Consider the following 24,616-nt stretch of genomic DNA (forward strand, 5'->3'; position numbering starts at 1 on the left):
GTGTGTCCGGAAGAGAGGGTGACGACAGGGTCGTTGTATTTTTTGTTGACCGCAAACTTTATGATTACTTTGATTATTATCATCATTTTGTGTCCTAAATTGATCGTCTCGTTATTTCTTTAAATCACATTATTATTCAATAACAAGGCATATATTATTCATTTGGCCATCTTCTAGTTACATTGTTACACAAAATTAACTAGGCATCTATTACTGGAACTCTTTTACCTGAAGAACAATGAAACAACAAACCTTCAGGATGTTTTTGTGGAATTCAGACAAAACTTACAATGTTTCTTAGAACCTTTAGCTTGAATTATTTTTATGTTGTGTTGAAAAATGATAATTAACTCATATAAATATACCTACCATTAGGTTTATAACACTTGCCAGTAGTCAGGCAGAGGAAAACGCCCTCTTGCTGTAAATTCAGGAAACAGCAGATACATGTTCCCTTTCAAAGTGCAGTCCTTGAACTCACCTGGTCCGGGTCTAGGTGTGAAAGTGGTGTTGTTCTGAAACGGAATCACACCGGCCAATCCTGATAACGATTGGTATGGCATAAAAGTTACAGCATAACATTTTTTTTTGTATTGCTGTGTTTCTTGTTGATCAAATGTTCGGATGTGAAACTCATAGAAAACTCATCAAGCTCCAAACACTCACTCTAATGTCCACAATTCATTTGAAAGCTTTATTGCATTTAGTTAGCATACAAGGCATTTGTGATAAGGGTCTTTAATTTGACACGAAATGTTCTGAAAAAAAACAAAACAATAAATATTATTTGCCATATTTGACTTTCTGAAAACCCCCCTGGATTCTTCAATACCAACTTCTGTGGGTCTGTGGAAATGAAACTGAGGCGCAGTAAAAGGCTAGGACACAGGAGAGCACTGTATGTTACATAAAGGCTAAAACGCTCACTAGCTAGAAAAGGGCCGTAACCGTTACAATGACTAAGCACTGTGTGTTATAAACCTGCTAGTGAGGATTTCTTTTTAAAAAGCAAGGCATTTCTTTTAATATACAGTATATTACATCTTTCATAACATACTTGTACGTGCATTGGATGCAACGGTCAGGCCAATATAAAAGCTTCAACATCTTTTGTGTTTTCCTGTTAAATACCAATTTATTTAGCTTCAAAACTCAATTGCTTTCTTTACTGAAATGCCATACAGATGCTATTGTTTAGAGAACTAAAATATGATTAAAAGAACTGTGTTTGAAAACAATGAAACATATTAGCTAATAAAGATTAATAACTGAACAAGGGGAGAGGGAGAAAGCAATGGTAAACAAAAATAGCAAAAACTGCATCTGCAAGTCCCAGGGAAATATCCATCTACACACTATCACAATACTGTGTTGACACTAAATAACTTATATTTTCTTGAACCTATAAGCTTTGATTTTCTATATAACACATAGTATTTAATGTTAATTAAAAAACAACATGATAAAACACAGGCATACAAGTACAATAATTTCAATGAGCGGCTGTTTAATGATAGAAGAGAATTCATACAGTAAGTGCCCGAAATGAAGCGTTACTAACCGTTGCTTATTTGCTTTAACTTTCGTGTGGTATCGTCGTGACTATGTAAACTATATGGTCAGTGCTGGTCATCTGTAACCTACTGGGGTAAACCTATTCACTGTAAAAAATCAAATAAAAACATACCACCGTTTCCTTCCTCCAAATGAATAAAGGATTATTAAACGTTACAGCATTTAACCTCTAGGACCTTCTTTACTATGTACAGTAAAACAATACGAGTCCTATTGGTGATTGTATTTCTTAGTACAACTCCTTGATATACTTTCCATGAAAAACACCAAACATTCAGAAAGTGCACTCTCTATATGTGTCTTTTTCTTTGGTATCCCTACTGGAGGACATAAGTTAGGTAGGCACGCTTTGATTTACTCATGACATGGACGGCTACACAAGGCAAGGATCTGCGCTCTCTTCAACATACCTGTTAACAAGACAACTACACTGCAAACATACACGGCAACCTTAACCATCACAACATTGTGTCCACAAATGCAGCCGCTGGACAATGATGGAGAACTATGTGTTATGACTTAGATTTTTTCCATTTCTTTATTGTGATTTAAAAAGTATCTTTTGCTGGAGTTGAACCAAGGAGGAAATCTTTTGGTGTCAGTGACTAAGGTAAACAGCAGACGTAAAACTGCTTTTCTTTCAGCTTCTCGACTCCTTCTAAGCTGTCAAAAAGAAGAGACATTCTGAATTTTTCAAAGACAATACATAGATGTCAAAACGACTTGCATTCAAAGTGTTGTGGAGACATTTGCCCATGTTCTCCCCCCCGGCACGTCTCCAGTCTACCATCTAAATGATCCTTCCTTTCCTAATACATTCATTAGACATGATCACCCTGCCAGCCTTTCAGTACCAGGATAAAAAGTGCAACACAACACCGCCTCTACCACCAATAACACTTTGTTACGTCTCTCAGTTTTGCCGCCCTTGAGTGAATATCTCTTCACTCCTATTTGACTTTCAAAGTTTTCATGGTCTTTTTCGTGGTAATTGCTGTGCTTAGGTCTCATGAAACCTAGTAAACCATTAATGGTCATTTTGATATATTCCATGATTAACTGTTTTAGGATAAGTAACACCTGTCTTTTTTTCTTCTCTATTTATAATTTTTTTCAGTACATCTGCTTTAAACACAATATGCTTCTAGCAGCTGCTGAAGAATGCCATTACTTCAATACATGAATATACAGAGGAAATGCATTTTAAAGCTATAGCACATCAGTGAGTTACAATACGCTGATTTTCAGTGCTGTATCCTTATTGAAGTCTGAGGAATGGGAGGTCCGTCTGACAAGAAGTTTAATCTCTATAAGCTTTATCCTAAGGCAGAGAGGTTTAGGTGGCAGTTATATAATGGACTGTACCTTCACCTTTAAAATAATTCTGTTACACGTGCTTCTTATCACAAGGATCTAAACTCTGGAGTTATTGTATAAAAGCCAATAGATTTTTGAGTCCAGCATGAAAAGCAAGAAGGGAAGTGGGGAGGAGTTCTGCGAGCTATAGGTGTGTCATTCCGGGTTTAGCTGCCCTGTGTCATGTTCTGCATGTGTTTGGCAATGTCGTACACGTAGGTGATGTCCGGCCTCTTCTCCGGGTCAGGGTTGATGCACATATCTACCAAGTTCCTCAGCTGGTGAGAGGGACAGGGGGGTATGGGTGGGAGGTAAAGAGAGAAATTAAACAATCAATAAACCTGTAGTGTGAGCAAACTGTAAAAGAGCAGCTTGAGAAATGAACAAACCCTCGCTAACAGAGACCTGCCCGTCTTTCTGTGCCCTCTAGATGAGCTCATTTCATAAAAGCAATAACAAGGCAACAGGTAATCGAACTGGGACAAAGACGCAAAGCTGTGTTAGTGCACTAATCTACGATTGGTCTGAATCCACATTTGCCCGAGCCCCCACAAGTACACACAGACACACTAACGCACACACTGCTGCCACTCCATTGCCATCCGGAGACAGCACTTACACTTGAAGCCGAGCGAAGCGGCTGATTGGAGCAGATAGATAGACAGGCTCGCAGGCGGAACAGCCACTGCCATCATTAAAAAAAGAGAAGAGAATAAAAGATTGAGAGGAAAGAAGAAAAAATAACATCTACGCGAGGTCGCTATGGTAACCGTCTACCGACTTCCTGGCCGCTGTTGCGTGGCACCGGCTTGGACGAGTTCTCGTCAGCCGCGGTGTTTGTGTGTGTGTGTGTGTGTGTGTGTGTGTGTGTGTGTGTGTGTGTGTGTGTGTGTGTGTTTGTGTGTGCATGTGTGTGTGTTTATGTGTGTGTGTGTTTATGTGTGTGTGTGTGTGTGTGTGTGTGTGTGTGTGTGTGTGTGTGTGTGTGTGTGTGTGTGTGTGTGTGTGTGTGTGTGTGTGTGTGTGAAAGAGAAAGTGGGAGAAAGATGCAAATTCAGACAGTCTGAGAATTAGTCCCACAGAATGGAGATGGAGTTGGGGGGGGCGAGATGCAGATATGTAAAATATTCATGCGCTTCTTTGCATGGCGAGTGGGGTGGGGGAGTGGGGGAGAGTGTCAGGTGGAGGGAGGGGGGAGTGGGAGCTGGTGAAGGGAGGCGTGGGGGGGAAGCATAGACGGAGATGGTTAAATGACACAACAAAGATGAGCAGCTGACAGTTTGCTGCCGATCCTTCAGGAGCATTGTTTACATCCAGACAGGCGCTGCAGGCACCCCCCTCATCTCCATCTCTCCATCGCCCTGTCTCTCGCTCTATCATTCCCTCTCTTTCGCTTTGTCTCCCTTTCTCCTGGATGGGGGTGACATGTGGGGCAACGCAGCAGCTCAGTGTGGTGTGTGAGAGGAGAGAGCTCTTGTTGCAAAATATACGCTTGCACAATTGCTAATGCACAAACAAAAACTCAGTCACAGGGAGTACAGAGGCTCGAGACACCTCGCAATTAGCCTTTATCAACCTAATGAAGTAAATACCGCCGTATAATAAAGCCTCTTAATAGGGTTTATTATTTAACCAGAGACAATAAGAGAACCACTTAAACTAGCTACTGAGGACGTGTGTGTACAAATACTGTGATAGTGGAGCAGAGAGTATGGCGGACTAAATAGGTTGAGCACCATTTTGGAAGACATTTTGTCAAATCTTGGATTAATCAACGAATCCCTGGATTAGTTCAAGTAGAAAATGTAAAACATTTGAGTTCAGAGGCTGAATCTTTTCTCGAAAACAGTTCCTCAAATGTGACTTTGTGCTGTGAGTATCTTCTAGTTTGGACTTCCAGATATAATTAGAGACTAAAACAAATATACAATGACGTCACCACAGGATCTTATTCCGAGCATTTTCCACTATTTTCTGACATTTCATCGACTGAATAACTCATCAAATTATCAAAAAGTATGCGACATACTAATCAGTAATGATGTTAAGTTTAAATTGTAATGTCAACTTAAGTAAAACACTGGTATTTATTGTTAATTATCAAGCAAATGCATCAACTCACACAGCTGTAGTGCGCCCATAACAAAGCACAGTGTCACTGGTAATGAAGGCAATGGCCGCAGTGTGTGTGCGTGTGTGCCTATGAGTCAGTGCCTAAGTTTTTTGCATGTGTCTACAATTTACGTAATATATTTAAGAGAAAAAGGACAGAAATGTTAGGAAAAAATGCCACCCACACAAAGAGGGCATGCAAACACAAAGGCATGCGCATTCATACACTCGTCAGCGGCAATCAGCAATAAGGCGATCTTTAACCGCAGCCTGACTACATTACATTTCTGTGCACGGGTAAGTCTACGCAGAACTGCAGCAGATGATTTAACATTTAGTTAGGGAAACATGACACTGTAGCCCATTCAGCTTCACCCCACTTTGTAGCGTGGCCAGATGCTTTTGATATGTGCATTTAATTTTCAAACGGTTAAAATCATAGCCGGTCTTTTGATCACCGAGCAATATCATACTGAGCTGTAGCTCAGACAGATGGGTGGATTTCACTTACATATAAAAAATGTACTTTAATAGTCAACACAAGTAAAAATCAGTGACCTGGCACAGAGCAAGAGAAACCGGCTACCATTGCTTTACACACTACTTTTCATTTTCTAGAAGTTTTTTTTAAAAAGGAGTTGAGGAATAGAAGTCTGAGCAGGTCCACATCTACCTATGACAGCAGTGAATGGCAACTGGTACAGAACTTACCTCCTCTGAGTAGTGATCTGAGGGAAGTGGGGGGTAGTCGCACTGTTCTATCTTCTTACAAAGGGAGTAGAGGTTCATCTTATCCCCGTAGAATGGACTCTGCAGGGCTGCCATCTGAAATATAAAGATATGAGGGAAAGGACAAGGCAGGGTGTCAGCAAAGTAAAAAACCATAAAGACACAGAATTTCAACAGGGCGCTGTACAGTAGATTCAATGAAGACAAGTTCACAAACATCCAGGTATATGACTATTTGATAAAAAAGCAGGATTGAGAAAAAGTTTGTATGTATAAAATCAGCAAACATTTTTTATTTAACAGTTTTTGGTAGTGGAATGAGCGCAAGTCTAACATTTAAGTGAAGCAAAACAGAAAAATTCATGAGGGATTCTCTTAGCTTATGTGTTTTCCTCTAGTTTGCTAGCCCTCTCTGCTGCACTGCTTCGAAAAAGTGGGGATATAAAGTTACATAAAAATATGGAGACATAGAGTTGAGAATGGAAGAGGAGCAGAGTGAGGAGAGGGGAGCAGGCATATGAGAGGAGAGCATTTCTCAGTTTGCTGGAGCAGCTAGAAAAGTGTATCCTCTGGAAAACAAATGCAAGCAAGCAGAGCAGAGGAGAGGCAGATGGGAATGGTAAGGAAGAGTGGAAAGGATAAGGAGACTTTTGCCAAGTGGAAATATGTGAAAAAATCCCTCCTGCATGTCTAAGAATAGAAAATATAGCATGCCATATCTGCCAGGGTTAGTGACTGACTCACTTCTTATTGTTTAAATGTGTATGCGGAAGGTGAAGCCTGCAGCAGGTTTGCATAACAAGCACACTCACATTCGTATTGTGTTTCTGATTCAGTGCCTTCGGAAATGAATAGAGCGATAGGCTTTTGTGTTGGCCCAATTTGCTTAACTAATAATAAATAATTCTGGTTCGAATAGCTGTCAGTGTAAATGATGAGGAGCTGCTTAAAGAAATTGTAGCTTGTTGATTCGGTTTTCACTTATTTACATAGTATTACATTGGAAGAAGTGAGTAAATGTATCCAACATGATATCAAGGGAGTTTTATTTCATATTTACGTACTTGAAAAAGACCTTCTCTTATGCAAAAGGTTGTTCAGTAAAATATGTATGCACAAGCCATATTGCAATTTCATGCCCTGCACCTGTTGTGGGGAGAGGGCATTTGTGTGTACTTTGAAATGTTGCTGTACATCTTAATGACATCCAGACGAAAGGAAGTGTCTTCTGGAACAATGTGCAACAAGGTCCAATTATAGTCATCGCTTATTGGTTTCCATTTGTTTATCTCACCGCCTCCATCTGCAGTTTTGTTTCAGTACTGTGGGGTATTTTAAACTCCAATGTGATATTGACAAGTGTTTCATCATCAGGACCGTGCATGGCAAAACATAATCACAAGTTTATGATAGACCACGGGTAATTAAACAAATAAATATTCAATCATTTTTTCCAGGTGTCCCTACATTATTATCCGAGAGTGTACGGTGTGTGTTTGACAGCCTGTTAATTGGTAGTGATAACAATGTGTCCATATCTGAAACCAAATGGAATCGTTACATGCAGGATAACCGTGTTAGTGTGAATGTCTCACCTTCCAAAATATGAGGCGCATTAGAGACTAAATATTTGTCCATAAACAGAACTATGGAAGGAAATAGAGGTAGATTACAGAAGCTGATTTTCAGTTACAACAGGCGACAGGCTATCATGTGACAAGGAGTATTAAAATGTGAACAACAATCAATGAAAACACAAGGTTATGTATTCACTTTTCAAATGGCAATGGATTCTTTCCTCAGAGATAGATTTTTTTTTGTTAAGTCATAAGAACTATTACTGCTCAAACAATTTGCCAAGTGGAAAATAGCCTGACTTTGTTACTCCAGCTACAAATGTAACTCTTTGACATATTTCAAAAAGTGCCAAGCACATCAACAATTTCATTTCAGCCTTCAATGAAGCTCCATCAAACATTGATGGTGCAAGACAGAAAACTTCTTGTTCCCTATAGGGCATATTTTGACAGAGTCTCTGTCACAGCTTCAAAATGATGGCAGCAGAATCTCAGTAGGCCCTCTCTCCTCTGGACATAATTTACCATCAAATATTAATCTTCATCACATCCTCATATTAACACAGTATTTCCTGCATGTTAACTCTCAGACAAGACACTCTCTCTCTCGCCCCCTGGTCCAACCATTATGACTGAGACCGGCATAGCAGGCGGTTGACAGTGTTGAGATGTGTGAGGAAATGTGTTTTCCTGTGCGTTTCAGCAATAATGCACTTCCATTAGAAACAAAGCCTCATATCTGTAACCTTCGATTATGCTTTTGATTGAGCGACAGGCATTGAAATTTTCAACCCACTATTCAATTCAACTAACTTCCCTTTTTGCTGCAGCCTATACATATGTTATCACTCCAGTGAGTTTGAAATGTTATATCTTATCATCAGAGATGTACCACTAAGGTCAACAAATATCTTGCTCTTTTATTTCAGAACCAAATCCCTTTCCAATAAACAAACAGAGAGATTTCAAAAAAGTAAAAGGGCAGAGCCAGGCGGACTCAGCTGGCTTTCCTTTAAAAGGGTATGGGGTGCCCATGTTTGGCACAGAAAATGCTGACTATTTTCAGTAGTGGTCACTTCAATGCCTTAAAAAAAAAAACATGAGGGAGAACATCTAAATTGCATTAAACAAATAGATTTTCCCCTGGTGTGGACGTCTGTGGGTTTGTGTGTAAAGGCTGGATAGAAAGGCTTGTGCTTCCCAAAAAACTAAAGCTTTCTGTTAGCAAGAGAAGACTGAGAGTGGGACAGAAGAAGAAAAAAAAATCTGCCAGATATAAACCCCAGGAGGTAAGGGGTTAAACAAGACCCCATCGTATTTTCATGCATCTTCTGCTTTTGACAGATGAAAAATGTCAACTGTCCTGTTTGTATTTGGGAGTTTTTGCACTATTCATCTGCTTCATTAGTGCCTGCTGCTCCTAGCCCCTGACAGCTGCCGGCCCCCTGCTCTCAGCACACACACAAACACACACTTACTCTTTTTTTCATATTGTGTCGTCGCAATGGGTTAGATGATTGACTCACTCCCTGACCTCTGAGGCCCTGGTGAGTATAGGACTGTGTGTGTGTGCACGGTTCATTGATATTCGGGAGACATACAATGCACACGCATGCCTGCTGTCTGTCTAAGGAGTGTGAGCCACACACACACACACACACACACACACACACACACACACACACACACACACACACACACACACACACACACACACACACACACACACACACACACACACACACACACACACACACACACACACACACACACACACACACACACACACACACACACACACACACACACACACCTCTTCCTTTGTTCCTCTGCTCTTCTTCAGCTGGCCAGGCTGAGCTCTCCTCAGCCCAGACATGTAAAGCCAGCATCCCTGTCCGTGTAAAAGGTCTGGATGGGGCCTTCCAACGTAATTAACACTGATCCCGCTAGCTCTCTCCAGCTTCTCTCCCCGTACGCCAATTAAAAAGGGAGCTAAGAGAGGCTCCCGTCTTCTCCCTCCACCCGTCTTCATCCCTGGAGCCCTTATAGCCTGGGACCGAAGGGTTCCTTACAACTTCTCACTTACTCATTTATATACACACATAAAGACACGCGCACACACAGAATTACAGGCATACACTACACACAAATAAACATCTAATTGTTAACATACATATGCAAAATAGAGGTATATTTTGTATTCTCTGCGCACATACACACTCTCACACACACAGACAGACACACACTACAACTGAGGAGAGCATGACTTTTTTATGTGCTCATTGGTCCTTCATGTGGTTTTATGATGATATATTAATCAAGGCAATAAGTCATAGAGTAGGGACAGTCATTAAAAATATACCTACACCCAGTGGAGTCGTCACTTCTCTACTTCAACACACTAGAAAGGGAAGAAAGATGAGAAGAAGTAGAAGAAGAATGGACAAATTACTTCAAAGTGCCAGATCGCTCCAGTGGGTTAAACTTTGAGGAAATACTGGGTGTGTTCTGATGGCCCCATCTCACTGCGGCTAAACTAGATGTTGTCTTTAATCGTGTATAGAAAAGAAACAGCATTTTTGGAAACACACGTATTTGCTTTTTTGCTGAGAGATAGAGAGAAACAAATCAATGCCAGTCTGTCAGCTTCAGCCAGCATCCTGTTAGCTTAGCTTAGAACAGAAGCTGGAAACCAAGTCCCTAGATAACAAAATCAACCTGTCAGCTGCTATGAAGTTAACTCATTAACACACATACACATATACATCTTGTTTATTTAATCCCTACAATAGCCTCTACCCGAAAGTGTAAAACTGTGGTTCTAAAGGGACTATTTACAGGGCGGTCTCTGTCTTCGCATCTAAAGCTCAGCAAAAAAGCAAATCAGTATATTTCCTAAAAATGTCAAACAATAGGTTGGCAAGAATAAAGAGGAAGTGACAGATTTGACCCAGCTTGGTTAGATAGTTTACTAGATGCAGCACAGCCTGATACTGATGCGTTACGGGTGTGATACCGGGTTCAGCCATTCCAATTACATCACTTGCTCCACTTTAGTTTTGTTTTTTCATAGCAAAAAACCCTCTTGTTAATGTTGCACTAACAAAGAGAGAAAACTTAAATCTGTAAAACACTAAGCTTGTCATCAATATTTACTTGGATAACAGAAACTGAAATGAGCTACCTCACACAGCAGCAGCAACAGAAGTCCGATTTTACATATCATGGGAGAAAGTGGACCAAAAAGACAATGTAGGTAAACAAACCCAATCTGCTGGGAACCTAGCATTTTTTAAGCTTCATAAAACCAACAGCAAAACAAGAGTGGAGGGAAGAGAGAGAGGCAGGAGGCCTGGGCACAGTCAGAGGTACGGATAGCCAAGCTCCAACAGGAAGGAGACATTCCAGTAAAGCTGCTCCAAGATATTCTCCTCCCCTGCTAACTTTTATATAAAACGCAGCAACCTCAGAAAATCTATACGAGCTGGAGACCTACAGCGTGTGTAAAATGCATCTCTTTTACAGAGAGCACACTGGCAATGGGGGGGATATGCCAATATGAGTGGGATTTGACAGAGCAGAAAGAGAGTGCGCTAGGAGAGGGTAATCTCATACACTAGCAGTGACCAAACCCCCACCTTACCTTCCTGGTCTCCCTGGGAGACAACACCAGCCAATGTAGCATCCCTGTTTACCACAGCGTAGGAGGTTTAGGTGAGGCACAGGGCAGGGTCAGGGGGTGTAATGAGGTCGGACATGAGGAGAAAGGGATCAAACTGAATGGGAGATAATGATGGACGCAGATACAATGACCAGGTATTGACGGGCGGACCCCTTCGGACCCATACCGACCCCCAGGCACTATAATGAAAAATGCAGGCTTTCTCAAATGGAGCCGTTTCACACACAAGCAACCAAACTCCATGGGATACACACCAGCACAATCCCTACTGTACGTTCAGAGGGAAATCAATGAGGACCAAAGGGATGAGGCGTGGTTTATATGTGAATTCCTTATGCCTGAAGGTTAAGTGTGAAACAGGGAGGCATATGGAGGGAAACACAGCAGAAGGGAGGAGAAGAGAGCGAAGAGGAGTGAAGGAAAGAGTTTTGCAGAGCAAGAGAGAAGTTTCCTGACACTGAATGCACTGTGGAGCCCTCTTCCCAAGAAGGGTCTGCTCTTCAAAGAGAATATGCATGACGTGGTGAGCACTGCTCTGGCAACAATAAGGTTGTAAAATCTTTATCTCCACAGGCTCCTTGCATGGCTCACCTTGACCTGATGGCTGGAGTTCTATTTCTTTCTCTCCGAATGAACACCCCCCATTTTTCTCTTCTCTCCAGCAATCTATAAACCTGCTCTTTTTCCACTTCTCCCCCCCTGCTCTCTCTCTAACCTTCTATAGTCTTTTCCTTCTCTCTTAAAACTCCTACTGCTTATCTACTTCTCTGGCTACCTATATTGTTCCTATATAGATTCCTAAACTTTTTCACCTTACATCTTTATTCCCCGCCTCCTGACCTCCAGAGGAAGCAACAAGTCTTCCTCTATTCTTTCACTTTTGCTCTCTAGCTCTCCCTTCCCTCTCCTCATCTCTCCTCTCCATCTTTCTTTCTCAGTGTGTAGGCTAGACTGTTGTCCTAAAGGGTGGAACTCATAAAAGATCAATGAAATGTGCCCCATCAGAAACTTTGAAACAATCAATGCTCAGGCTGCAAATGTATTATAACAATTTTAAAATGAACAGTGTCTGAAACTAAATATCCAAAGAAGTTGTAAGACTTTAATTCAAACCAAATGTTTGGTGATTTAGGTGAGGGACTTTAAATATGCAACTCTTTCACATGTAGACATTGAGCATATTCAACCCTCAAGCTTGAAGAGATTGTATAAAAGGAAATAGTAAAAATAATAAATGGTGTCCAGGCTGTCTGGGGGACTGTAAAATGTCATTGCTTTCTCTCTTTCCTTTCATCTCCTGTCTGTCGAGATGAATAGTTTAGTTTTGTATGGCGATGTGTTGCTAAACCTAAACTTCTCTCATCCTAACAAAACTAGCAACATCTGAATGAGTTTTAGATACACAAACATGATGCCTGCAGAAACCATGCAATATGATATAAACTATAGCAATCTGTTTTTTATTAACAGTAAAAGTAGCATCTTCCATCTAAAATAACAGAAACACATGAGACATGTAAAAAAAACTGAATGTGACCTACAGCATCCACTGCTTTCAGCCAACCACAGCCCTGCATTGCCGCAGTGCATTGTGGGGAACTAATTAGCATGAAGGACTGTGGTCTCTGAGCAACCATGACCTGCAAGCTGAGCTCAAACTTCTTCCTCGCGCGTTCTCCACCTCTCTATGCCTGAGGCGATGTGGAGAAGGTGTAGTCACTGGTGCGTTGAAATGCAGCCCAAGTGATCAGCAACTCAGGGGAGTTAGGAGAGAGGAGGGGAGGGAAATGTGGGTGTTTCCCTGGCCGCCAGTGTATCTCTCAACGTGTGTGTGTGTGTGTGTGTGTGTGTGTGTGTGTGTGTGTGTGTGTGTGTGTGTGTGTGTGTGTGTGTGTGTGTATATTCAGCGCACGTGAAGGTTGGCAAGGTAAAATCCAGATTGACTGCTATCATCCATGTCTGTCACTGTTCTGCTCATCCATGGTTCCTCTTTGTTCCTCCGCTGCATGCTCCTCACGCTCTCCTTTCAACTCAGTGTGGTCTGTGTCAAAGCCCTGTGGTGTTTTGCTCCTGCCTAATCAAACTAGTCAGTGTCACTGGGCGGCCTTATCTAAAACACATGGCCATGTCGGTTCCCCTCACTCGCCAGATTCCCAATGCTTAGCAGGTTCCCAGGCTAAAGAACTTTACCTTAAAGAGTCTTAAGGACCTCCTACAGCCAGGCCACAGGGAAAGATTTAAGGGAAAAGAGGGATAAGAGTGCATACCATTTGAATATATTATTGCAAAAAAGAATAATTTTGGAAAAGTGCAGGTGTATTTGTTTGTATTTTCTTACAGTACTCCATTATACTGTGGATAGTTTGTTTGCTTATGTGTGTGTCTGAGGCGATGTGTTCTCATGTCACTCCTACAGCCGACTGCGGGGTGACAGCGTGTGCACATATTCCCATAGTTTACCTCGTAGAGCAGGCATCCTAGCGACCAGATGTCAGATTTGAAGTTGTATCCGTTTTCATGTATCCTCTCTGGTGACATGTAGTACGGAGTACCCACTGGAACATAGAGGGAGAGAGAATGAGGGAGGGGGAGAGTGGGGGGACAAGGACAGAGGGAGATAGACAGAAGTGGAAAAGGAGAACAAGACAAAGGGAGAGAGAGTTAACATTTTGCAATGCAAACCCATGCTTCCCTCAGTTCATCAACGTCATCACTGACACACCTCACATAGTACAGGGAGGCATGAGAGGAATGGAGGTGTAGTCTCACTCTGTGACTCATTCATTGTAACAAAGCTTCAAAAAGAAAACTAGACAGAGACTTCCCATCATCACTGTTAATTCAAAGTAAGCAACAGTAAGAGGATATTGGATGAGGTTAGATATTATCATGCACACTCATACAGTGCATACAAAGCACCACATACATATGTTCAGCAGACTCGCACACGCACAAAATATACATAAATCAGTTTTGATTACTGCGGCATGATCTGAAACATATCATGCCGCAAACATGATCTGAAACAGTAGTCAGAGAATACGCCCAGGGAGCAGTGGTGGAGCCTTAAAAAGTTTGCCCATTTCTGCATCTGGTTTCGAAACTCAAGAATCACAAACTGCCATGGCGACTGGCAGAGCTCCAGAGAATCAGACCTTCACCCGACTGGACGCGGAGACGAACCACAGCTCAGCATCACATCCATACAACACACTGCAGGAAGCTTTGTGAGCCGAGTCTGACTGGCTGCTTTCTTCATTTGCTTTCTATTTGCTGTGATTTCCAATGTAAAAGTCTATCAAGCAAATCCAGCAGAGGTTTTAAATTAATCACATATGGTTAACGGATGGAAATTTTACCAGCCCTTTAACCAGTGCTGAGCAGCTCCCAGTCCACATCCTCTCAAGCAAACATGTGAAAGAGGCTTACTGACATAGGGAGATGACAGCTACACTGGCTCTGCTGAGTAGCTGTACATCCATCAGAAGCAGCGCTGCACATGACACTGTGTGGAGCCCATGCTGTAGAGCTTGGCCTTCAAATGTCAAAATAATCAACCTCATCCTGTGATCCACACTGATTATTAACCGAAAACTGATTTCTTATGCTCCCATTATTGACTGGAATTGCTAGTTTTACAATTTTAACTGTGTATTTTATTTATATGCTGAATACCAAGTCATAATATAATGAGATAGATGACACAACATTGCATTGTTTAGTTTATGTGCTCTTATGACTTTTTTTACTTATTTGAAATGCAATGTGCTCAAAAATGGCACCAGCTCACTTTACATCCTTACTCTGGAGTTGAGGGTAGGCACAAAGATATGACAGTAGATACTTTCTTGCAATAAGACCAAAACCATCTTCAAAGTGCCCTACATTTTGATATCAGTTACACAGATCTCAATTTCCTTGATGGAATCTTGCACAGTTGTGACACTATGGTGTTGACCAAAACAGTCGAACATATAAACTCTTAGGCCGAGTACTACACTTTCAAAGTGTCGCATTGACAACATCTTTGCAGCTGCAGCTGGTAATTAGCTTGTTGAGTAACTGGTGGAATTAAATCTTTAAAAGTATTTGACACCAGGGGCAGAAGAGGAAAAGTTACGGGGACTTGTTCCTTGCTTTACTGTATGAACTTGAATTAAAACTAAATTGAAAAAGCAGTTTTACCAGATTTGGACATACAGTAAGCCGTGAACAAATAAGCAAATGTAAAAGCTAATTCTAATGTATTGAATTGTGTTCTTTTGTTCCTTCCCAGAATAGTTTTTTTTAAATAACCAAATCCAGACAGTCTTGCCCCTAGCGTAAATACAAATTGTGCACTGGGAAAATGGCTAGATAGAGCTATGAGGAAGAGTGGATAGAACTCAGGAGAAAAGTTGTCTAGCAGGAAAAATGGTAGGAACATAAATACACACTGACCAGCAGCACGCACATACGCACATACGCACATGCACACACACGCACATACGCACATACGCACACACACACACACACACACACACACACACACACACACACACACACACACACACACACACACACACACACACACACGGGGCTATTAGATTTCAAGTGCATGGGAATGAAATAAAAGCTAGCATTTTTAATTTTGGATCTAATTGGGTTGAGAAAAAGCTTTTATCTTAAATTTGCAATGTTGAATAATGAAATGTTACCTGTCATTCCAAAAATAATCATCTGCAAAGGCAGAGAATACACAAGAGAGAGCAAGTGGAAGAAGAAACAGGGGAATGCTGTTTTAATTGGTCATCAGGTTGGTATTGTGTGTGTGTGTGTGTGTGTGTGTGTGTGTGTGTGTGTGTGTGTGTGTGTGTGTGTGTGTGTGTGTGTGTGTGAGGTCTAATAGTGCGTTCTGAACAAGCTCCCCTAACATTCATTATTAGTTGATTAATAAGAATCAGCCTCTCTTATGCTAATAGTGGCATAGAAATAGGAAGGCGGCGGCGCTGGGCTGAGGCTCCTACTGCATGCTAAATCAAGGGCACATTACTTATTCATGCAAATAAATTGAAAGTCATGTTGGGATTGATTTCCATTATTGTGAATGGCTGTGACAACAGTGTATTCTGTGCGTAACAGGGTAATCGTTGTTATATAGGAGGTGAGATGCCATCCAATATAAAAAAAATGAAAACACTTCTAACCCCTTCTGAATGTGATGTTAAACGAACAACATTAGTGATCTTTCAAATACATGGATTGATTCAGGCTGCAGTTTTCATACCAACCATTCATTTTTAAAGCGCTTACTAGCCATTTAAACATTGTGATACATTTAATATAAAGTTCATTAATCTTTGGTTCATTACCAGTTCAGCATTTTTTAGCAGCAAGCAACATGTTGCTGTAATCTCAAAGGCTATGATTTAAACTCTTATTCAGACAAAGTGCAGAGATCACAAACCTGTGCTCTTTGGTGTTCTGACCACTGAGATGTAAAGTTGTAGGTAGCAGCAAAGACTTCATCTGTAGTCAGAAGGTGTTATATTCCCCTATATTCCCATTATGTTGTTCTTGGTGTTATATATGGGCTGCTCACCCCTCACCCCCATTTGGCTTTCCGCATAACCCTCTCTGTTTCAGGGTTTGCTTGCTTGCCTTTAAAAGAAGTCTTTATATACATGTTGAAATAGTCATAATTATTTTCAACACCAGCCTCCCTGAAGTCTTTCTGCTTCCATTTTGTTCTCCCTCCTCCTCCTCTCTTCTTTCCTTTTCCTCCCTTTCCCTGGTACTCATCGTTAACACCTCTCTCATTACAGGTGTTAATTACAGATATATTATACTACTTATTACTGCCAATTGGCTAGTCCATCATTCCTCCAACGATTTCATCAGCTTTATTCTGTTTCTCTTTCATCCAACCCTTGCCAGGGTTATGGCAAGTGCTATAGCCATCCTCACCACTGAGTGTGTCTTTTGCATGCTTGTGTGTGTATTTGTCAGTCTTGTGACACATAGGGGTGGATGTGTATGCGTCACTGAGTGTATGCTGCAAATCTGTATGTTCAAGATCATCTGCCTCTGCATATAAGCCCATAAGGATATGCACATGTGTCTTTGAGCATACATATAACTGTACAGGAGATAAAGACACTAAGAGTCTTTCAGTGAGTGCGTAAAAGACACAAAACTAACCATGTGTGTGTGTGAGAGTGTGTGTGTGTGTGTGTGTGTGTGTGTGTGTGTGTGTGTGTGTGTGTGTGCGTGTGTGTGTGTTGGCTGCTGAGCAGCTCAGTTGAAAGCCTAGTAGCTGACAGGCTGTATGCCTGGACCTCCATCTCATCTCCACCACCCTGCTACACTGTTCAGCTGGGTGGCTGGGCTCATTACAGACCCACACTTGCAAATGATAACACACACAGACACACACACTTTCCTTCCATTCCTCTTTCTCTCTCTTGCTTTCCTTTTTGTCCTCCATTTTTTGTCATTGTCATATTTCTCTCTCTCTCTCTCTCTCTCTCTCTCTATATATATATATATATCTCTATATCTCTCTCTGCACCCAACACACTCTACCCTTCTTATTCTTTGTCACCAGTTCTTTTATTACTTATCCTTTTTTTCCGACATATTTCTTTCACCTCTCTTCCACTTCACTCTCACTCACTCACTCCGTTAGCCGTTTTCCATTCTCCAGCTCTAGTTTGCTCACCGTATCTCTTTCTTCCATTCAGCCCAACCTCTGTCTTTTCTCTCTGACTAAAAGTCAAAGCACCAGAGGGAGGGAGAGAGGGAAGGAGAAGCAGGGACAAGTAAAGTAGAGAAAAAGCAGGAGCAGGGAAGGATATGTGACAAATAAAAAGACAGAGAGGAGATTTGCTTTTGAAAGAAACTGCAAGAAATGTCAAGGGGAAAGTCAGGGACAGAGGACAGGAGGATGACGCACTCCGAGTCCCTTGTGTCGACAGGTTGAGCTAACCCAGGGACATTATCGGCACAAATACATTGTCAGTTAAAATATTCTTAGAAAATTACAAAATATTTAGAAAATGCACCATTGCAAAATGTTGTAAGCAGAAGTCGCCTGTCTATTTTGTGGCGAGTAAATATTAGGAGGATTAATTGTTTTAAATTAAATGCATCTGCGTCACATATGACTTTAACAAATGTAATCCTGTGATTTTTGTTGTTTTCTGGAGGTTAATGAGGCAGTCCTGATTGCTTCAGATGAATAATGACAGGATTCTGGTACCCTGTGCTCATGGGGCTGCCTCTCTTTTGTCCGCCTAAAGAGGGTGCTGTGGACTCAACCTTTAATGAGCAATCACAGAAGCTTTCACTCCACTCTGCTGGCACTGCAGGCTGCTTAGATGATAGGGCTACTGTTCAGCAGATCATGTGATTCACACTCTCTCAAACGGCTGGGCCACTGCTGTACAGCGGCTGAGAATAGCACGCTGTTTGTGGTAATAACAGTTTGAGATAGGCGAAGTGAGATGGTGTGAATGACAGCGTTTATATTGGTCTCTGGAATCATTTTTCTACATTTTCCAATCTACGAAGCAGCTGAAACCGTCCAGGGGTGGTTGGGTGTGTGTGCCACATTGTACTGTATAAAACTGAATGTGCAACAGCTTAAGTACATCGCTAGTGAACTAGAGACATTCATTTTAAAAAGATGAATAGTTTACCAAGGGAAGTCGGCTCGAAAGTTTCAGAATGTGTACAGAAATGTTCAGTATGCAAATGTGTTTGTGTTTTATATAAACCAGACACCTGATTAAAAAAATGATATACAAAATGCAATTACAGCTCGCTCCTTTGTTTGTACAGTTGCCATCAGTTACACTAAATAAAAAATGTGTCAGAATAACTAGTGTGTCGATCGAACTTTTTTTTTAACCAATGGACATGTTTTTGTTGGAATTAAAAAAGGTAGCCAGTGTTTATGAGAAACACAGAGATATATATTTTAAATGCTGCTTGTGTGTCAGCATTTTTCACTGATGCTGCTATTGAGAAAAATGTAGAAAGGTTGAAGTGTTGTTATGGATTACAAAAAAAGACGAGGAGAAAAGAAGCTTTAAAATAGGGCAAAGTGAGAAAGGCAAATTGTTGATCGGTACATTTGTGTTTTGAACACTAGGACACCCCTGGAAGGGTGTGTGTGTATGCGAGTCTCTCTCTGTATTTGTGTTAAAACTCATGTTTCCAGTAAATTGAGGCAAGATATAGTTTACCACTGGAAGGATAATGAATAATTTCCTTGGAAATTAATAATCACTTGTTGTTTCACACTCTTCTTGAGGTAACAGGCCTGACTCCTAAAGATTTTCAGTAAAGGCCGAAGTCATTAACACCTTTCGCCTTAAAGAAAGCATGAACATGTGGTACCATTCAGTTTGTTAGTTTTAAAACACTTATATTTCTTAAAATAAGCCTAATGCACAATTATCGCTTCTTTGAACAAAAAATCATGACAAATACTATATCATTTGACTTCCTAGAAGTGACAAACACACCTATCAATGCCAACAGTAACCCGCATTGTAAAGTTGGCTAGCTTGTTTTATGGCTCACAGTCACAATCAAAGCTGTGTGTCGAAGGTCTCTGTTAAGTCTTCATCTGTGTTAGGTTTAAAGGTCGAGGCAACAGGAAGTGGCTAAGTGGCCTATGAAGGGGCGGGCACAGACGTGGCGAGGCTGCATGACTACATGACACATGGCTCTGGGCTCACCATGCCTAATGAAACACATCCAACATTGGGTGATTATTACTGGGGACCGCTGCGACTAAAAGTGTCTGAGTGTGCATTTGTGTGTTCATGAGTGAGTAAAGAGCATGTGTTCAAGTGTGTGTATCCACATGTGTACAGACTGTTGCAAATTACCTAGTGAGTGAGCGGCCGTTGTTTTGGAGCTGAAGAATCGTCCCAGGCCCAAGTCTCCAAGTTTCACTACTCCTGTTGCTGTGATGAATACATTGGCTGGCTTGATATCTGAAGAGGAAAGGGAGCAATTCAATGCAGATTCAAAAGGGCTAAAATACCTTATTTTACATGACAACGTTTGAGGGGCAACAATTCGACTTCAGTATAGCGACATGATCATTAACAAAATATAGCACAAGTTAATGTGTACATATGTATTTATATATAGAATTCTGTTTATTGTGTGTGTATTTATTTACTGATTTATCCTGCAACTGGATGACTAATGGGGCGGCTATTTTCTCTATGAGCTATGCTTTCTGCCCTCCTGCTTCTTCTGATTTCGTTTGTTTGTTGGATACATAAATTGTCTGTACTAATATTGAAATAGTAGAATGCATTTATAAAATTGAAAATAAAGAAACTGTTTAGATTAACTGGTCTTTGCTCAGAAAACAGGACAATAACATGCAAAAAGATATTATTGAAAATATTAATTTTAGTTAATGTGGACGTATCCCAACCATTTCTGTTCCTTTTTCCTAAAATCATGTTAATGTGACCTGCATGAGCCTTTGAAATGTAGAGCTCTAATATAATTGTAAGCGGCTTTTGAATAGGCGGCCTCTGTTAAGTGGTCATTAAAGACCAGAGCTCAGGGTTCATTAGTGTCCCTGTGCCCTAATCAGAGTCAGCCAACGGAAGTACACCACCTGTAGGTGTGTGTGTGTGTGTGTGTGTGTGTGTGTGTGTGTGTGTGTGTGTGTGTGTGTGTGTGTGTGTGTGTGTGTGTGAATCCAGGACTTGAATTGACAGGGCATATGGGCCCATAAACACTGTGTTCCCTGGTCTTCGTGTTGTTTAACACCACACTTAAGCCTCCTGTCATATGCAGCTAGGACGATCAAACTGAAAATTCACTCAGTTCATGTTTAGTTTGTAACCAGTTTTTAATTTCTAAGAGGCCGTGCTAAACGTTTTGTAAGATTTTTCTGTTAACAGGAAAGCAGCAGTACACAGCCAGACAGAGTGAACAATAATAGTGTTGATAGTGTTGTAAGCAATACCTGTTGGGTAACCCTCACCTTTGAAACACGATGCCCCGGGATGAGGTTATTGTTCGCATTAAGAAGTGGTGAAATTATCAAGCAAACTAGCGGACAGCTGGCTAGTTTGTTAGCTTGCTGATACCGCCATGCCAGCAAATGTGTCCCTTTAGAAAGTCCGTGATTAAGGCTTGGCACAAGTACATTTATGTGGAAGTAAGCTGCTCAAATGGTTTCAATGCCATCTCTTTGGGGTTTGCTCAAACTATCACTTTATAAAAAAGGTTGTAATAGTCTCCAAACTATTATGTATCTTCCATTAATACTCAAAAATCGTTGTTAAAACTTGAATTGTGGCTCAATAATTATATGATAATCAAACTTTTAATACACAAATAAGCCAATTTCCCTGTTTAACTAATAGGTGTGGGTGTGTATGTAAATGTACAGTATGTGTGTATCAGCGGTACCTCTGTGCATGACTCTCCGGGAGTGCATGTGTTCGAGCGCACTGCAGAGCTGGACGAAGTACTTCCACACCGTTCTCTCTGGGATGAGCCTCCTCTGCTTCTTAAAGTGCTGTAGAGTAAACACAATCAGACACAGACCAAATCAGAAAGCAACACTAGCCAACCTGAAAGAAGGAACAGGTCAAATATTTTAATAGGAGTGGGAAAATGTTGTGTGTGGCATGGAATGGTAGAAGTGTGTGTGTGTGTGTGTGTGTGTGTGTGTGTGTGTGTGTGTGTGTGTGTGTGTGTGTGTACAGCACGCATCCCCAGCCACAGTCCCTAGCTCTGACTCCACAGCTAATGGAACCCAGACCCTTCTCCTCCAGCCGGTCCCCTCCTAACCAAGCATTGGCTCATTTTCTCTATGGCCTTCAATAGAAAGCACATGCATTCTCAGGAACAGAGAAAATACATTTGTGGCAACTTCCCAAACTCCCCCATCTGGCATACAGCTATTCTTTTTAGGTACAGCTTTCAGTGGCACAGTGGTCACAGTTGTTTTTGGTTTATTTATTTAATCTGGGGGGAAGTTGTGTTGTATCATCAAGAGCTCTGTCTATCCCCAGAGAAGCCACGATGGTGACAGACTCGACATAAGACATGACAACTTAGGCCTAATGCATTTTTGATTGACAGTGGCTATAATCAGCAAGTTTGTATGGGAAGTCTTCCTTCAAACAGCAGTGAGAAAGACTACGTTTGACGAGAGTCCTGTCCTTAAATTAGAAATCAAGCATTTAACACAATTTTAGAGAATCTTACCTTGAAAAATGTATATTAAGAGCAACAATACATAAGCTACGCCTAAGTAACAAGAGAAATAAGACCTTAAACGTCTTGGGTCCACTGACATTTTACCTTGACTTCAATCAATTAAAACCTTTTCATCAGTGGCGGCTGGTGAATTTTTTTTGGGGGGGGGCGCAGTTGGGTGGCACGGTTTAAATAGCACTTTTTTAGAGGTTTAGCTTAAGACAGTTGGTTAGGTGGCTGCGGCCACATTCGTGCTTCTTACATTTTTGTGTGAAGTGCTTTAGATCCTTCATCCCGGTTGTAGTCCAAAGTGTTTCAGTCCCAGGACTTTGAAATAACAGACAAGGGAAACAAAAAAAGGCATTGCTCACTGTACAACCAGCTAACCAATTCCGCTTAGCATACAAGTTTGAGGAGAAAGTCCGAGTGTAGGTTCTCCCGCGATCAGTGGTCGTCTGTTGAATGTTTAAATCCGGACGCTCGGGTCCCAAGTCTTTCAATTTCTTCTTTTCGACATCTGATAGTCGATGAAACGGTGTTTTAAGTAGAGCTTGCACGGAGTTCTCAGCCATCGATGTCGCCATATTCACTCAATCTAAGTTTCAGCTAGCTACGGTGCTGCTCTTTACGCTTGTGGTTAGGGAATGATAACGATGCTGATTCGCCGAAATAGTCCAATCGCGTATCTAAGAATGTCACATTGAACTAAGAAACAATGCCATTGGCTGTGGGCGCAAAGATTTGCGCCCACAGATCTAAGTTTCATCCCCCAATGAAAAGCTATCCTTGCTAAAATGACTGAGAAAAGTATAAGCTCTCCCATAGACTCCCATGTTATCGGCGCCCACGGACGGTAGCCGACCTGCCTATTCTCAGAAAAGACGAATGGCAATATATTATGTCCGGACACATTTTAGCGGTTCTTGACAGTGGTCTCCCATACACATTTAACCCATAAACACGGTACATTTCTTATTTCAATTATGTTGTATATATAACGTTTTTTAACTCAAAAAGTCAGGGTGGGCGGCGCCCAAGCGCCCACTATTGACGCACCGCCACTGCTTTTCATGTTTCTATGGATTAACCTAATCTGCCACATTATGGTATATTTATATTATAACATACTGCAAAATAATGATTACCTACACTACAAACAGGAAAACTACGTTAGCAAGGGGAACTGTGTTACAAAAGTGCTCTTACCATAACTACTGTAACACATTCTGAGAGATAATTGCTAAGCAACACTGCAAAATGCAACCTCAAAAATGATTATCGACAGAATTGAAACTTGTGAAAGTGTCTTCCTGCGTCACCATGTTTCCTCTTTTACCATCCAGAGTGTTCTCCTAATGAGGCTACAACATGTAACCCCTACATTAGGTTAGTATATAGCAGGAACACGGTTTGTTTATTATAGAAATAGAATAACCTGTCGTCTCTAGCATGGTCAGGGGTCAAGGGGGAGACATGTTTGAATTACTGGCGCAGAGCCCTAGAAAACAACGTGAAAGAGACAGAAAGAGCGAAAAGAAAAGATTCAGAAAGGGAGATGGATGGGGAGACAGGAAAAAGTGAAAATACTGTTTGGAATGAAGTACGATAAAGAATCTAGGTTATAGGTGAGGTAAGAGATACAGAACATGAAGGAAGGTATGAGAGAAAGAGAGGGATGGAGGAAGGTAGATGGAGAAGGAGGGATAGACCTTGGCCTACATCCAAACAAAGCCTCAGTGAGAAGCCATTCTTCCCTTGCCCTCCAATTTCCATATCAGAGGACCGTTTGATGTCAATGGGGAAGCACATAGACACCCACCAACACCACCACCCTCCTCTTCTCCATGCCTTTAACAGCAAACACTGCACATGCAATATTCTGTAAGTGCATGCAAATCAAGGACCATTTGATTTCATTTGAATTCTGAGGTGGTCAGAGAGAGAGTTATAGAGATTGAGGGAGGGGGAGAAAAAAGGGAGGAGAGAGCGGTGTGGAGGATGAAAAATCAAAAAGAATAAAAAATGTTAAATTCATGTATCCTAAGGGGGGGGGGGGTCTGTTTTACATATGGCACACTGTTCGAATGTGTTTACTTCACGTTACAGCCTGGGGGGGGGGGGGGGGAGGCTTATACATGGCACACACCTCTGGACTGCCACGGTTAGAAAAACAAATCCTTTAGAACTGGGAAGGACACAAACGGTGAGGAGGAGGGGCGTGTCCTGTGTTTATGACTGTATGCTGTCAGTAGCTATGAGGTGACACAGCCTGAATGCTAAGCTAACATAGCAGAGACGCTAACTGGTTCATACCATATGTCTCTTAAGTCCATCTCTTAACATCTGTGTGAGTTTC

At 41.4% G+C, this 24,616-nt stretch overlaps 1 protein-coding gene across 3 annotated transcripts in view; it reads right to left on the bottom strand.

Moving 5' to 3' along the window:
* Positions 1-680: 680 nt before the first annotated feature.
* Positions 681-24,616, bottom strand: part of nek7 (NIMA-related kinase 7) — a 57,157-nt gene continuing 33,221 nt past the window's right edge. For all 3 annotated transcript variants that reach the window (XM_063891060.1, XM_063891058.1, XM_063891059.1), the window contains 5 exons: positions 21,466-21,574; positions 19,911-20,018; positions 13,492-13,586; positions 5,755-5,868; positions 681-3,209 (listed from right to left, as the gene is read on the bottom strand). In XM_063891060.1, coding sequence (XP_063747130.1) covers positions 3,099-3,209; positions 5,755-5,868; positions 13,492-13,586; positions 19,911-20,018; positions 21,466-21,574 — 537 coding nt within the window. In that variant the 3' untranslated portion in view covers positions 681-3,098. The remainder of the gene's footprint in view (positions 3,210-5,754; positions 5,869-13,491; positions 13,587-19,910; positions 20,019-21,465; positions 21,575-24,616) is intronic.

This window comes from Eleginops maclovinus, chromosome 9, assembly GCF_036324505.1.
Source record: "Eleginops maclovinus isolate JMC-PN-2008 ecotype Puerto Natales chromosome 9, JC_Emac_rtc_rv5, whole genome shotgun sequence".
In the NCBI taxonomy this organism is placed as follows: Eukaryota; Metazoa; Chordata; class Actinopteri; order Perciformes; family Eleginopidae; genus Eleginops; species Eleginops maclovinus.